Genomic DNA, 16,388 nt, shown 5'->3' with positions numbered 1-16,388 from the left:
GTCACCCAGGCTGGAGTGTAGTGGCGCAGTCTTGGCTCACTGCAACCTCTACCTCCTGGGTTCAAGCATTTCTTTGCCTCAGCCTCCTGAGTAGCTGGGATCACAGTTGAACGGCACGTGCCTAGCTAATTTTTGTATTTTTAGTAGAGATGGGGTTTTACCATGTTGGCCAGGCTGGTCTTGAACTCCTCACCTGGTGACCTACCCACCTCAGCCTCCCAAAGTGCTGGGATTACAGGCATGAGCCAGTGTGCCCGGCTGCCTGTAAATCTTTCTTTTTTTTTTTTTTCTTTTCTCTTCAGCCTGTAATTCTTAAATAATGTTTAGAATCTGAGAAAGGTTTGCTGGAAGGATGAGGCATGTTGGATTATGTTTTGAGAATGTATGGATGTTATGAGATGGTCAGAAACAAGAATTTTTTTTTTTTTGAGACAGCGTTTAGGTCTTGTTGCCCAGGCTCACTTCAACCTCCACCTCCCAGGTTCAAGCGATTCTGTTGCCTCAGCCTTCCGAGTAGCTGGGATTACAGGTGCATGACACTGCACCTGGCTAATTTCTATGTTTTTAGTAGAGACAGAGGTGTCACCATGTTGACCAGGCTGGTCTTGAACTCCTTATCTCGTGATCTGCTTGCCTCAGCCTCCCAAAGTACTGGGATTACAGGCATGAACCATTGTGCCCAGGCTTTTTTTTTTTTTTTTTTTTTCTTTTAAGTAGAGATGGGGTGTCACTATGTTGGCCAGGCTGGTCTCAAACTCCTGACCTTAGGTGATTCACTTGCCTCAGCCTTGCAAAGTGCTGGGATTACAGGCATGAGCCACTGCCTCAACAGGATTGAGCATTCCTTAGGAACAAGGATTCCTTAGAGCCAGGAAATTCAACATTATATGTAATTAGGTGTGTAATTTCACACAGGCATTTTTTACAAGAGAATAATAACAGTAGTACGATAATATTTATATTTATTGTGGCATGTCAAATGCTTTAAAGGCTAGCAGTAGTCAATCAAAGCTAGAAACAACTTGTAATAGTTAATTTTGAAATGTTTGTCAGAAAGGGGAAGAAATTACCTTCTGGAATATTAGGTACAGAGTTCATACCAGCAAATGAATGCTAAAAGTTAGATTCTGGTGCCAGTTTCCTTAAACTCTGTGTTCATACTGTTCAACCTTGAAAGTTGTAGCTTCCTCTTTTTCTCTTTGAATAAGATAGTTGCCCTTTTTTGCATATGCTTTAGAATCCATGCTGATATATTTGGTTGGAAAATGGGAAAGGAGCTTTTAGGGTTCTGAGATCATTGTGTGATGTTTAGAAACAAAGTGTCACTATTATGTGGGAGAGACTGGTTCAGATTCTACCTCTTTGTTAAGTCAATATTCTCTAGTACAATAGGAAGCAACCTCTTTCCCTATCATGAGGGGTTTTGTGTTCATTCCCCCTTGCTTAGTTGAGAAATTAAATTATGGAAATGGGTATTATATATCAAATATTGTTATTAGATATATATCTGCTCCAACCTATCATATTAGATATCTGCTCCAACTTAAATAACTTTTATTCCTTCTGCCAATACCTTCAGTAGCCCATACACCAAGGTCAGCTCCTTTGTGGGTTTTTTTTTTTTGTTTGTTTGTTTTTTTGAGATGTAGTCTTGCTCTGTCGCCCAGGCTGTAGTACAGTGGTGCGATCTTGGCTCATGGCAAACTGTCTCCCAGGCTCAAGCAATTCTCAGCCTCCAAGTAGCTAGGATTACAGGCGCCTGCCACCATAACCAGCTAAGCTCCTTTGTGATTGTTAGTGGAGAATGGGATCTAAAAAATGTTCCTGTGGCTGGGCGCAGTGGCTCATGCCTGTAATCCCAGCACTTTGGGAGGCCAAGGCAGGTGGATCACAAGGTCAGGAATTCAAGACCAGCCTGACCAACATGATGAAACCTCGTCACTATTAAAAAAAATGTTCCTGTGTTCCTTTTAGCTAGTCTGGGCTACTGTGCCCCTAGATAACGGGATCTAGTTTTTCACTTCAGTAATGGTTTGGGAACATGGCAAAGTGGCCCTGTCCAAGGGAGACATACTATTCCGTATGTATTTCTAGTTTACCACACATGCTTGTGTATTTTTATGTATTTTATGGTAAGACTGTTTGAGAGTTTGACTTCATATAGGTTTTAGATCTCTGAATACCACTATGTACATTAGCACTTTGAACTCTGGACTTCTTGTCACACGCAGTTTTTCTCCTTACTGGTTTTCTGTGTCTGTCTTCTGAAATGTCATTTTGGTGGATTCTTCTAACAACATATAGGGTAGGCAGGGCACTGTGGCTCACGCCTGTAATCCTAGCACTTTGGAAGGCTGAGGCAGGTGAAAATCATGAGGTCAGGAAGTGGAGACCATCCTGGCTAACATGGTGAAACCCCATCTCTACTAAAATACAAAAAATTAGGCATGGTGGTGTGTGCCTCTAGTTCCAGCTGTTCAGGAGGCTGAGGCAGGGTAATTGCTTGAACCCTGGAGGTGGAGATTGCAGTGAGCCGAGATTACGCCAGTGCACTTCAGCCTGATGACAGAGCAAGATTCCATCTCAGAAACAAAACAAAACAAAAACAAAAAAAGAAAATATAGGGCTATATTAAATTACTTAAAGGTTTTCTAAGTCACAATAGATGTGGCCTATAAAAATGATTATGTTGGCTATGTTATTTCTGAAAATAAACCAAGCTAATTTCATAATATCCTGACTGTTAAATAAATTTCTCTGTAAATAGGATACATGTTTAGAATAAGGCTATAAATATTTGTTGCTTATGAGACAAGATGTTACTGAAATAATCTTCTGAAGTGTGTCTATCCCTTTCCACATTTTTCTTTCCACTGCCTTTTCAGAAAGATGTTAAGGTTAATTTTACCTCTGGCAGTGTTTTAGCACCTTCTTCCTACCTTGGGCATTCTGTCTGTCACATTCTTCTAGTGTAGTAGTAAACATTACTCAAAATAAATGAGTTATAGGATGGCCCATGCCTGTAATCCCAGCACGTTGGGAGGCCGAGGCAGGCAGATCACCTGAGGTCAGGTGTTTGAGACCAGCCTGGCCAACATGGCAAAACCGCATCTCTACTAAAGATACAAAAAAAATTAGCCAGGTGTTGTGGTGCATGCGTGTAACCCCAGCTACTAGGGAGGCTGAGGCAGGAGAATCGCTTGAACCCAGGAAGCAGAGGTTGCAGTGAGCGGAGATTATGCAGCTGCATTCCAGCCTGGGTGACAGAGTGTGACTCTACCTCAAAAAAAAAAAAATGATTTATACAGTGCTAAGAATTGACTCAGCTGGGTACAGTGGCTTTTCCTTGTAGTCCCAGCACTTTGGGAGGCCAAGGCGGGAGGATCACTTACTTGAGCCCAAGAGTTTGAGATTAGCCTGGGCAACATAGTGAGACCCTGTCTCTGTCTCCCTGCAAAAAATTAAATGGTCCTGTGGCATGTGCCTGTTAGTCTTAATTACTCAGGAGGCTGAGGCAGGAGGATTGCCTCAGCCCAGATGGTGAGCCGGCTAATTTTTGTATTTTTAGTAGAGACAGGTGTCACCATGTTGGCTAGGCTGGTCTCGAACTCCTGATTTTGTGATCCACTTGCCTCAGCCTCCCAAAGTGCTGGAATTACAGGCATGAACCATCGTGCCTCGCCTTGGTTTTTTTTTTTTTCCTCTTTTAAAGTAGTGATGGGGTGTCACTATGTTGGCCAAACTGATCTCAAACTACTGACCTTAGGTGATTCACTTGCCTTGGCCTTGCAAAGTGCTGGGATTACAGGTGTGAGCCACTGCCTCTAGGCAGAAACAATGATTCCTTGCAGCCAGGAAATTCAACATTACATATAATTAGATGTATAATTTCACACAGACATTTTTTGCAAGAGAACATTACTTACAATACTCCAGCATAGGAAACGGAACGAGACCTTGTCTCAAAAAAAAAAGACCTTAAGTTTCTTTGTAACTGACAGACTAATAGGTAATAGAGATTTAAAATATTGTCATTATATATATATATATATATATATATATACACATATATATATGTGTATATATATATATGTATTGAGATGGAGTCTTATTCTGTTACCCACACTGTAGTGTAGTGGCATGATCTCAGCTCACTGTAACCTCTCCCTCCCAAGTTCAAGTCACTCTCCTGCCTCAGCCTCCTGAGTAGCTGGGATTACAGGCACCTACCACCACACCTGGCTGTTTTTTTTTTATTTTTAGTAGAGATGGGGTTTCACCATCTTGGCCAGGCTGGTCTCGAACTCCTGACCTCAAATGATATGCCTACCTTGGCCTCCCAACATGCTAGGATTACAGGCATGAGCCACAGTGCCCAACCATGATTTAGATTCAGACTGTATGTTCATTGGTTCCAGTCACAATAGTTTACAGTGTTAAGTAAAGCTATAGACTGCATACCACTGTACTTGATTGTGAAGGCTTTTTTGTTTTGAGACAAGGTATCACTGTGTTGTCCAGGCTGGAATACAGTGCAGTCATGGTTCACTACAGCCTCAACTTCCTGAGTTCAAGCAACCCTTCTACTCTGACTTTCCACATAGCTGGGACTATAGGCATGCATCACTGCATCTGGCTAATTTTTAAATTTTTTTTTTTATTTTAATTTTGTAAGTTAAAGACAGGGTTTCACCATGTTGGCCAGGCTGGTCTTGAACTCCTGACCTCCGGTGATCCGCCCGCCTCAGCCTCCCAAAGTGCTGAGATTACAGGTATAAGCCACCACGCTCAGCCAATTTTTAAATTTTTTGTAGAGATGAGGATCTCACTGTGTTGCCTAGGCTGGTCTTCTGAAGGCTGTTTGCTTGCTTGTTTTTAAATCTTGCTTTCTTTTCTTTTTCTTTCTTTTCCCTTCCTTCCTCTCTTTCTTTCTCTCTCTCTCTCTCTGTTTCTCTTTCTTTCTCGACAAGGTCTTGCTCTGTCACCCAAGATTGATTGCGGGGGCCTGATCACAGCTCACTGCACCCTCTACCTGCTGGTCTCTGGCAATCTTTGTGCCTGAGCCTCCCAATTATTTGGTACCACAGGTGCATGCCACCACATCCAGCTAATTTATTATTATTTTTTTTGTAGAGGCAGGATTTTGCTCTCACGTTTGTCCAATCAATAAACAAACACAAAAAAGTTACAATACCCAGGGCGAAGTTTTCTCTAACTCCTCAAAAGGACTTGAATTTAGGACATCTTTCTTACTGAGACATGCAAAGACTTAAAGTATGTATTATAATCCAGAAACACTCACCACTGTCTAACATTTCTTCTCCAAATGAGAGCACTAATAACCTATTCAAAAGAGTCTCTAATTATGAATGTGAAGTTACAAAGAATGTTTTTTTGTTCTTAGATCTATAAAGGTAACACAAAAGCAGCAAGTGAAAACACAGTGCATAGTTTCACTTTCGGCTGGGCCGCAGTGGCTCATGCCTGTAATCCCAGCACTTGGATTATGCCTGTAATCCCAGCACTTGGATTATGCCTGTAATCCCAGCATTTGGGGAGGCGAAGGCAGGCAGATCACCTGAGGTCAGCAGTTCAAGACCAGGTTGGCCATCATGGTGAAACCCCATCTCTGCTGAAAATACAAAAATTAGCCGGGCATGGTGGCGGGCACCTGTAATCCCAGCTACTTGGCAGGCTGAGGCAGGAGAATCACATGACCCAGGGAGGCAGAGGTTGCAGTGAGTTGAGATCACACCATTGCACTTTAGCCTGGGCAACAAGAATGAAACTCTGTCTTTAAAACACACTTGAGTCCCATTATAACAGAAAACAAGAGGTAAAGACAAGAGCACTATTGTTCTTCTAGAGCTTAAAATGAAAATGTAAGAGAGAACCATAATGTAAATACAGTCAATACAGTGTCACTGCATTCCAGCCAGGAGTGCAAGTGATTCTCCTGCTTCAGCCTCCTGAGTAGCTGGGATTACAGGCACATGCCATCACGCCCAGCAAATTTTTATATTTTTAGTGGAAACTGGGTTCACAGTGTTGGCCAGCTGGTCTCAAACTCCTGACCTCAAATGATCCACCCACCCCAGCCTCCCAAAGTGCTGGGATTATAGGCGTGAGCCACCGTGCCCAGCCTAGATTTTAGTCATGTATGTAGTTGTATATAATAGTCAGACCTAAGAGTCTGGTGCTCAGGGGAGAGGATGGGACTTGAAGTGTAGATTATCTGTTCTTTCTACTCTGTTTTATGCTATTTTAAAAATTGTACAAGTCAACAATGATACGTTTTATTTTTAGAACTTCAAATAATACATACAAAACTACAGTTACCTAGGACCACCTAGTTGAGTATACAGATGCCCTTCTCCACAATGGAATGTATACTTTTTCTGCATTTATTTACAAGTATTTGTACCCATAGCAATATCTAGTGTTTTAGTTTGCAAAAATAATGTGCTGTACATATTCTGCAACTTTAAGGCTGTTCTTGGGAGCTCTCAATTTCAGCCATTAATAATACTTATTTTGATAGCTGCATAGTAATCTGTTCTGTGATATGAATATGTGATTTAATTAATATATGAATATGCCAATTGATAATATAGGTTTCTAATTTTTTTGATATCATACAAATAGTGATTTTTATTCTTTTCAGGAATTTAAAATGCTTGATGATTTTAGTTATGTAAAATTAGTATGTATATGTATATAAATTACTGAAATTACTAGCATATTTTTGGCAGAGCACCTCACAATTCTACCATAATGATTCTCGGTAATTATGTGGAAAGTCAGTGTTCTTAAAAATGTTTGCAGTTTATGCTTTCATTAATCTTTTCTACATGAAGTTAATTTTAGTTTTAAAAATATACTTAATTTTTGGCTGGGCGCGGTGGCTCAAGCCTGTAATCCCAGCACTTTGGGAGGCCGAGGCGGGTGGATCACGAGGTCAAGAGATCGAGACCATCCTGGTCAACACGGTGAAACCCCGTCTCTACTAAAAATACAAAAAATTAGCTGGGCATGGTGGCGCGTGCCTGTAATCCCAGCTACTCAGGAGGCTGAGGCAGGAGAATTGCCTGAACCCAGAAGGCGGAGGTTGCGGTGAACCGAGATCGCGCCATTGCACTCCAGCCTGGGTAACAAGAGCGAAACTCCGTCCCCAAAAAAAAAAATATATATATATGCTTAATTTTTATAGAGATATACAATTTTTTGCAACTTTGTAATTATGGTTAATTTATATTTAGAATAATTTATACTGTACTGTTAGAAAGGGCATTTTCTTACAATAAATTTTTAGTAGTGATAGAGATGAGTACCTTTATCAAGCAGAAAATCAGCACCCAGATATTGGACACCCAGATATTAGATTTTTCTCACTCCCTCTTAATTTACTTTTCTTGATATTGTCGTTCTATGGCAAGCAGGCTTTTAGATATTGAAGAGGAAGTAATAACTGTACATAATGTAATAATGATTGCTTTGAAGACCCTTCGTGTAACAAGCTGTTTGAATCAGAATAATATCTTGTGCAATGTGGTGTTAAAGCTTTTACGTTACACATCTCTTTTCTTTTATTAATATATTCTGGGTGACTACTAATGACTTTATGATGTATACTATATTTAAAATAAAAGGGTCCTTTTAGCAGATTGTAAGTTATAAAACATCTGAAATAGTGCAATTTAAATAAACAAGGTAAAGGAAAAAATATATGTATCATGCCAAGAAAATGAGTTGTCCCTATGGTTGAGACCAAATTTTAGCTTTGAGCATTTTTGTATGTAAGCACAGAATGAAGTAGATTGGATTTTATAGGGTTCATCTCAGTAGGAATTAATTGTTGAATTTCATTTGGGCAGAATTGAGAAGCCATAGGAATTGTTTTAATATTTAAATTTTTAAAAAGAGACCTACATTTGCATAAAAACACTCAAGACAACGTTTACAATTTCAAGGCATTTTGTTTGCCTTATTGAATTTGTGTACTTCTTCTTACGTAGGACCTGGCAAACAATAAGTGCCAAGTATATTTAGTTTTATTTTATTTTTTTTATTGTATCTTATTTTTTCTTTTTTGAGATAGGGTCTCCCTCTGTCGCCCAGGCTGGATTACAGTGGTGTGATCATAGCTCACTGTGGACTTTAACCTCCTGGGCCAGGAGTGGTGGTGTGCACCTGTGGTCCCAGCTACTCAGGTGGCTGAAGGAGGAGGACCCCCCCAGCTCAGGAAGTGTTCCATAACACCCTAGCCTGGGTGGCAGAGTGAGACCCTGTCTCAAAAAATAAATAAGTAAATAAAGTTGGTTGGGACATGTTATATAGATGCTCCAGGTTATAATCCTCCAGGTTTTAATCATCTGTACCCCATTGCATGATGGAGTGATCATTTTGTGATCCACCCCACCCCAACTCGTGCGTGCTAATAGTTATGCATGCCTTTTCTCCAGTTTATCTGCCTTCCTTTTGTCAGATGATTTTCAGTGAACCTTCACTGGGCAAAGGGGAAGTCTTCTCTTGGCCCCTATAGTACTAGCAAACATTGACTTCTAAATGGGTATCTTGGCCAGGTACGGTACGGTGGCTCTTGCCTGTAATACAGCACTTTGGGAAGCCAAGGTGGTAGGATCACTTGAACCCAGGAGTTTGAAACCAGCTTAGGCAATATAGTGAGATCCCAAAAATTAGATGAGCGTGGTGGCACACACCTGTAGTCCTACCTACTTGGGACTGGATAATATCCTCAAGGGAATGAATGTAGATAGAAGAGGGAATCAAGAACTAAGCTCTAGGATATGTCAACATTAAGATAATTGGAGAAAAGAAAAGGAATCTTCAGAGCATACTGAGAAGGAGCAATCCATGTGGTAGGACACAAACCTGAAAACCGTATCTTGGGAACTGAAGGGAAGAAAGTAAAACACGGAGAAGGGGATGAACAGCCATGTCAGATTTTGCCAATAAATTAGGTAGGATAAAGACTGAAATTGAAAATTGTGTTTAGCGATGTAAAGACCTTTGGTTGTTACATGATCTTCAGTAGGAAATAGCCAGGTTATCACTATTTACATATGTTTTTAATGGGAATTTTTGATGTTTACGCTGCCTTCTTTGCCATGTTCAGGTTTTCCAACCTATTGGTGGTATGTCTGACAGTGGATCACAACCTGGTTCAATGGGTAGCCTCACCATGAAATCACAACTTCAGATCACTGGTAAGTTTTAGAAACATTGGCCACTTTACTTTGTTTTCGCCCCTGTGATTAAAAAATAATCCTAAGAGGACCGGGCATGGTGGCTCCCGCCTGTAATCCCAGCACTTTGGGAGGCTGAGGTGGGTGGGTCACTTGAGGCCAGGAGTTTGAGATCAGTCAGGCCAACATGGCAAAAACAAAATTAGATGGACTGGTGCATGCCTGTTATCCCAGCTACTCGGGAGGCTGAGGCGTGAGAATCATTTGACCCTGGGAGGTGGAGGTTGCAGTGAGCCAAGATTGCGCCACTGCACCCCAGCCTGGGTGATAGAGCGAGACTGTCTCAAAAAAAAAAAAAAATCATTAAAGAACAAAATATTTAATGGTTGTTACATGTCAGGTACTCAATTAATATTTGCTGAATGAATGAATGAATAAAGATGTATAGATACATAATTTTTATTGTAGAATATTCTTGGATATTTTACAGTTTTTTTTCCACCTTAAACCTGGGCACCTGGGTAATTGCTATTTTTGTTTGTTTTATATTGTGTTAATGCTTTGTTGAGATATAATTCATATCCCCTACAGGTTTTACCTATTATTTATTTATTTATAACAGTGCATGATCATGCAACCTCCTGCTTCTGGGACTACAGGGGTGCACCACCATGCCCAGCAAATTTTTTAGTTTTTTGTAGAGATGGGGTCTCACTGTATTGTCCAGGCTGATTTTGAACTCCTGGGCTTAAGTGATCCTCCCAGTAGGGCCTGATATATTGTTAGCATGCATGGGTAGTGGTGGGGTGGATCACAGAATGATTACTCCATCACACAGTGGAGTACAAATGATTATATACTCTTCTTCATGGGGAAAAGGAAGTGGGGAAGTGGGGATGATTTTAGAGGGATGATAAATGATTTTTAGGGGAATTCAGAGGGCTCAAAGTACATAGGATGGCCTGGGACAAAGTCTGTTGGGCCCGTAGAATAGATAGTGGTTTATGACAAAAGTGTGTCCAGGTCCAGGTCTGTTAAGATTTCAGTCAGCTTAGCAGGGTGGCTCATGCCTGTAATCCCAGCAATTTGGGATGTCAAGGTGGGCAGATACCTGAGGTCAACAGTTCAAGACCAGTCTGGCCAACATGGTGAAACCCCATCTCTAGTAAAAATATAAAAATTAGCTGGCCATGGTGGCAGACACCTGTAATCTCAGCTACTTAGGAAGCTGAGACAGGAGAATCATTTGAACCCAGGAGGCAGAGGTTGCAGTGAGCTGAGATTTTGCCATTGCGCTCTAGCCTGGGCAACAGAGCAAGAGTATATCTCAAAAAAAAAAAAAAAAAAAAAAGTCTTCAGTCTTTATATTCCTGCTATGTAATTTTAGTTATTGAAAACTCAGGGAAGGGACCAAAGGTAATTGTAATTATTTTCTTCTTTGGTGGATCTGGATTTAACGCAGATAAAAGAAATTCAGAAAACAACTTCATGATGTACTTTGAAAGAAAGAAGATTGAAGGAGGGGGGCTACAGGGGTCAGAGAGACCTTGAGAGACTCCTTTATTTCAACAAGTCAAAGCATCATATTTTGGGATATCAGTTTTTGAGCCCCAAAAGTACATTCACAGAGTCGTGCAACCATCACCACAGTCAATTTTAATATCTTTTCATGTCTCCAGAAAGAAGCCCTGTACTCATTAGCAGTTACTCCCCATTTAACCCATCCAGGCACAAACCCAGGCAACTCCTGATGTTTCTGTCTCTAGATTTGACTATTCTGGATCTTGCATATAAGTGGAATTGTACAATGTGTGGCCTTTTGTGTCGTCTTTGAGCAGACTGTTTTCAAGTTCATCCATGTTTATCCATGTTGTAGCCTGTATCGTTACTTAATTCTTTTTTTTTTTGGCTAAATAATATTTTATTGTGTGATTATACCACATTTTAAAAATCCGTTCTTCAGGATTTTTAGTAGTTGTGTTTTTAGTAGAGACAGTGTTTCACCATGTAGGTCAGGCTGGTCCTGAACTCCTGATCTCATGATCCACCCGCCTCAGCATCCCAAAGTGTTGGGATTACAGGTGTGAGTCACTGCGCAGGCCCAAAGTATTTTTCAAAGCAGGTGCACTGTTATGCATTGCCATCAGCAATATGTGAGGATTCCAATTTCTCTACACTCTTGCCAGTGCTTGTTATCTTTTTTATGATAGCCATTCTAGTGGGTGTGAAGTAGTATCTCACTCTGTGTGTGTGTTTTATTTATCTATTTAATTTTTCTTTTTTCTTTCTTTCTTTCTTTTTTTTGAGACAAAGCAGGTGACAGCCTGTTCTGTCACCTAGGCTGGAATGTAGTGGGGTGGTCCTGTCTCACTGCAATCTTTAATTCCTGGGCTGAAGTGATCCTGCCACCTCAGCCTTCTGAGTAGTTGGGACCACAGCCATGCATCACCCTGCCCAGCTCCTCATTGTGGTTTTGGCCTGTACTCTTCTGATGGCTAATGATATTGCTTTGGTTGCTCTTATCTTTTTTTTTTTTTTTTGAATTGGACTCTCACTTTGTCACCCAGGCTGGAGTGCAGTTGTGAGATCTTGGCTCACTGCAACCTCCACCTCCTGAGGCAGTTCTCTTGCCTCAGCCTCCTGAGTAGCTGGGATTACAGGTGCCACCACCATGCCTGGCTAATTTTTTATATTTTTCGTAGAGATGGGATTTCACCATGTTAGCCAGGTTAATCTCGATCTCCTGACCTCGTGATATGCCCATCTTGCCCTCCCAAAGTGCTGGGATTACAGGTGTGACCCACCGTGCCTGGCTGGTTGCTGTCGTTAATTAATATCTTGTCTTTATTTTTTTCTCTAATCATTTCATGTATTGCTTCCAAATTAATGTTCTTAATATTCCATCTGATATGTTTCATTCCTGTTCAAAAACCTTAAGTGCTTCTCTTAGACTGTGGTATACAATTGCTTTAGTGTGAGCTAAGACCCTTCACAGTCTGTCTCCATATGGTCTCTTTGTAGGTCTTTATATGTGAACCATTTCTGCTAGCCAGAATGGGTCACTGGATTTTCCTCAGACATGCATGTATTCCTATCACACAGTGAAAACCTCAGTCTCTCTCCCTTTAATACCGTTTATTGTTTTTTTTTTTTTTTTTTTTTTTTTGAAACGGAGTTTCGCTCTCGTTACCCAGGCTGGAGTGCAATGGCGCGATCTCGGCTCACCGCAACCTCCGCCTCCTGGGTTCAGGCAATTCTCCTGCCTCAGCCTCCTGGGTAGCTGGGATTACAGGCACGCACCACCATGCCCAGCTAATTTTTTGTATTTTTAGTAGAGACGGGGTTTCACGATGTTGACCAGGATGGTCTCGATCTCTTGACCTCGTGATCCACCCGCCTCGGCCTCCCAAAGTGCTGGGATTACAGGCTTGAGCCACCGCGCCCGGCCCCGTTTATTGTTTTAGAACAATTGTCATCCTCTGTATTTTAGTTTCAACTATGCCTGGCTTATAGCTTCTTTTGGGTTATGGATATGTTAGGTCACAGATGATATCTTAGTGTTATTATCCTCCTCAAAACCTAAAGGCGATTGAATATAAAAGTAATACTATCTTAAGGTAATCACATCATAGAATTTTCTTTTGGGATTTCCTTCACTAACTCTGTTCTTTTTCCTTAGCAGTATCTGATTCTTAAAGAAAGATAATACTATTTCTTAGTTAAGGCCAGATTCCATTTTTTTTCTCATCCCCCTTCCTTAAGCTAGCTTGGGTAGCTGTCTTCTATTAGACCAGAATTCTTACAACTTCCTTTTGGCAGCTTAAATTTGAAAGCTTTGATTAGAACAGTCTTTTAAAAGAGTCTGTACTTTTTCAGATTACTTAAGTAATATACATTTTATTTTTTCTGATTTAAAAAAAAATAAATTATTCTCAGAGGTAATGATTAATAGTTTTTTTCCTTTGCATATACTATCTTATTTGCTATCATCATTACTTTTTTTTTTTACTATGATGATAAATGCTGATTGTACCTCAAGAAGTCATAATCCATAGCCATTTCAGATTTTTTTCTTTTTTTGAGATAGGGTGTTACCCTGTCACCCAGGCTGGAGTGCAGTAGTGTGATCATGGCTCACTGCAACCTTTATCTCCCGAGCTCAAGTGATCCTTCCTCCTCACACCCCCGAGTGGCTGGATCTGCAGGTGCGCACCACCACACATGGCTAATTTTTGTGTTTTTTATAGAGATGGGGTTTTGTCATTTTGCCCAGGCTGGTCTCAAACTCCTGGTCTCAGGTGATCCACCCACCTCAGCCTCCCAGAGTTGCTGGTATTACAGGTGTGAGCCACCTCACCCAGCCCCATCTCAGATTTTTTAAATCTTGGGTTTAAATTTTTTTTTTTTTTGAAACGGACTTTTGCTCTTGTTACCCAGGCTGGAGTGCAATGGCATGATCTTGGCCCAGTGCAACCTCTACCTCCCAGGTTCAAGTGATTCTCCTGCGTCAGCCTTCCAAATAGTTGGGATTACAGGCACCCGCCACCATACCTGAGTAATTTTTGTATTTTTAGTGGAGACAGGGTTTTACCATGTTGGTCAGGCCGGCCTTGAACTCCTGATCTCAGGCGATTCACCCACCTTGGCCTCCCAAAGTGCTGGGATTACAGGCATGAGCCACCTACTATAGTGCCTGGCCTATTCTTTTTTTTATTTAAAATGTTTTTATTTCTTATTCTTTTTTTTTTTTTTAACTAATTGCTTGCCAATTGGGTCTAAATATTCTGAGAATGCACAAGTATAGGGCAAAAACGAAACACATCATGAGTAATGGATAATATATTATTAGATATGAAAGAAATAGCATAAGATAAAAGACAGAAGTGCCAAGCTTAATAGACTCAAATGCCCTTCATAATTCATTGAGTTACTTCTTAATTTTGATGCTAGAACGCTTAGAACTAAATATTTTCACAAATCCCCCAATGCAATTGTGGGTGTTATTCTGTCTTAATGAGTCAGTTATAGTATTCATTTTATTGTAAGCTGTTTCAATGCCTTTCTAGAATCACAGAAGAAATAAATATGCAAGTGTAAAAAATAGATGTCAACATGTAAGGCAAAAAGGGATAACTGGTCAGGAAAAAGTGATCAATATTTGACTAGTCACTGGGAAATTAGGTGATATTTGAAGGACTGCTGCTATTTATTTATTTGTTTTAAGAGACAGGATTGACTGGGTGTGGTGGCTCACGCCTGTAATCTCAGCACTTTGGGAGGCGGAGGCAGGTGGATCACAAGGTCAAGAGATTGAGACCAGCCTGACCAACATGGTGAAACCCTATCTCTACTAAAAATAGAGAAATTAACCGGGCGTGGTGGTGGGTGCCTGTAATGCAAGCTACTTGGGAGGTTGAGGCAGGAGAATTGCTTGAACCTGGGAGGCGGAGGTTGCGGTGAGCCAAGATTTTGCCTTTGCACTCCATCCTGGGCGACAGAGCAAGACTCCATCTCAAAAAAAAGAGAGGAAGAGAAAAAAATGCCTTATTTTTGCAGTGGCTTGATCTTGGCTCACTGCAGTGACCACTGGCTCACTGCAAGGGGTTCAAGCAATTCTCCTGCCTCAGCCTGCCGAGTAGCTGGGATTACAGGCCCTCGCCACCATGCTCGGCTAATTTTTATATATTTTTTTAGTAGAGATGGAGTTTCTCCATGTTGAACAGGCTGGTCTCGAGCTCCTGACCTCAGGTCATCCACTCACCTCGGCCTCCCAAAGTGCAGGGATTATAGATGTGAGCTGCCACACCCAGCTGAGACAAGATAATTTATGGTTAGAAGTTAAAATCCTGTTTTGCGGTTCTCAAATTTATTTTCTTGCTCTTTTTTTTTTTTTTTTTTTTTTTTTTGGTCTTGGTCTTTCACCCAGGCTTGAGTGTATTGGTGTGATCATGGCTCACTGCAGCCTTGACCTCCTGGTCTCAAGTGATCTTCCCACCTCAGCCTCCTGAGCAGCCGGGACTACAGATGCGTGCTACCATGTCTAGCTAATTTTTGCATTTTTATGGAGATGGGGTCTCCCCATATTGCCTAGGCTGGTCTCAAATGCATGGGCTCAAGCAATCCACCCATCTTGGTCTTCCAAAGTGCTAGGATTATGGGTGTGAGCTACTATGCCCACCCCGTTACCTACTTATTTATTTATTGAAACAGCGTCTTGCTCTGTCACCCAGGCTGGAGTACAGTGGCTTGATCTTAGCTCACTGCAACCTGCGCTCCCCAGTTCAAGCGGTTCTCCTGCCTCAGCCCCCCCAGTAGCTGGGAACAGGTGTGCACCATCATGCACAGCATACGTTTTGTATTTTTAGTAGGGATGAGGTTTTACCATGTTGTCCAGGCTGGTCTTGAACTCCTGACCTCAAGTGATTCAACCACCTTGGCCTCCAAAAGCTCTGGTATTACAGGCATGAGCCATTGTGCCCAGCCAATTTTTAGATTTTTTATAAAGACAGGTTCTCTTTGTGTTGCCCAGGTTGGTCTTAGATTTCTTGAATCAGCTGTTCATTTCTTCTTATCATTTAGCCAGGGTCTTTACCTTGGATGTAAGTCTGTTATATCCTTCCCTGTCTTTATTTACCCATTTCCTATTTAATTATGTCTATATATAACCTCAGCTATTATATTGAATTCATCTGTCTTTTTTTCCCCCTTTTTTTTTGACAGGGAAAACATTTTTTTAATTATAAATGAAACCCATTTGGTGTATTTCAAAGGTGCAACACTTTTCTTCATTTATCAGTGAAAGAAGTTAAGAGATTAGCTTTCCAAAAAAATCAGCAAATGGCAAACAAATGTCCTTGAAAGTCACAGTCACATATAGTGCCTCCTAGAAAAGAACAGGGACAAGAGAGCCTCCACCCACTTTCACAGGTTTCATCAAATACTGGGTCTACTCAAGGCTGGAGTGAAAAGGCAGCTTTCAAAAAGGAGTGTGTTATTAAATGAGGCATTTACTATGCTCCCTCCTAAGACCACCAGATGGGGAACATGTTTTCTAAAGTAGATCTAGGAAGTAGAATGTGGAATCAATCCATCCTCCCCTCCTTAAGGGCTATCCATTAGTTAATGAATTAAAAAAAAAAAAAAAAAAAAAGACTAAAAAACAAACCATACACACACTCCCCC

General features: G+C 41.0%; 1 protein-coding gene across 3 annotated transcripts in view; it reads left to right on the top strand.

Moving 5' to 3' along the window:
- ITCH (itchy E3 ubiquitin protein ligase) overlaps nucleotides 1–16,388 on the top strand; it is a 145,705-nt gene that overhangs the window by 16,470 nt on the left and 112,847 nt on the right. For 2 of the 3 annotated variants that reach the window (XM_032295201.1, XM_032295202.1), the window contains one exon: nucleotides 9,137–9,227. The exons of the other annotated variant lie outside the window; for it this stretch is intronic. In XM_032295201.1, coding sequence (XP_032151092.1) covers nucleotides 9,158–9,227 — 70 coding nt within the window. In that variant the 5' untranslated portion in view covers nucleotides 9,137–9,157. The remainder of the gene's footprint in view (nucleotides 1–9,136; nucleotides 9,228–16,388) is intronic. 3 annotated transcript variants of the gene reach the window in all.

The sequence above is a fragment of the Sapajus apella genome, unplaced genomic scaffold (assembly GCF_009761245.1).
Source record: "Sapajus apella isolate SASKATOON/1434 unplaced genomic scaffold, GSC_monkey_1.0 scaffold33, whole genome shotgun sequence".
Classification (NCBI taxonomy): Eukaryota; Metazoa; Chordata; class Mammalia; order Primates; family Cebidae; genus Sapajus; species Sapajus apella.
This window is presented reverse-complemented; position numbering and strand designations above follow the sequence as displayed.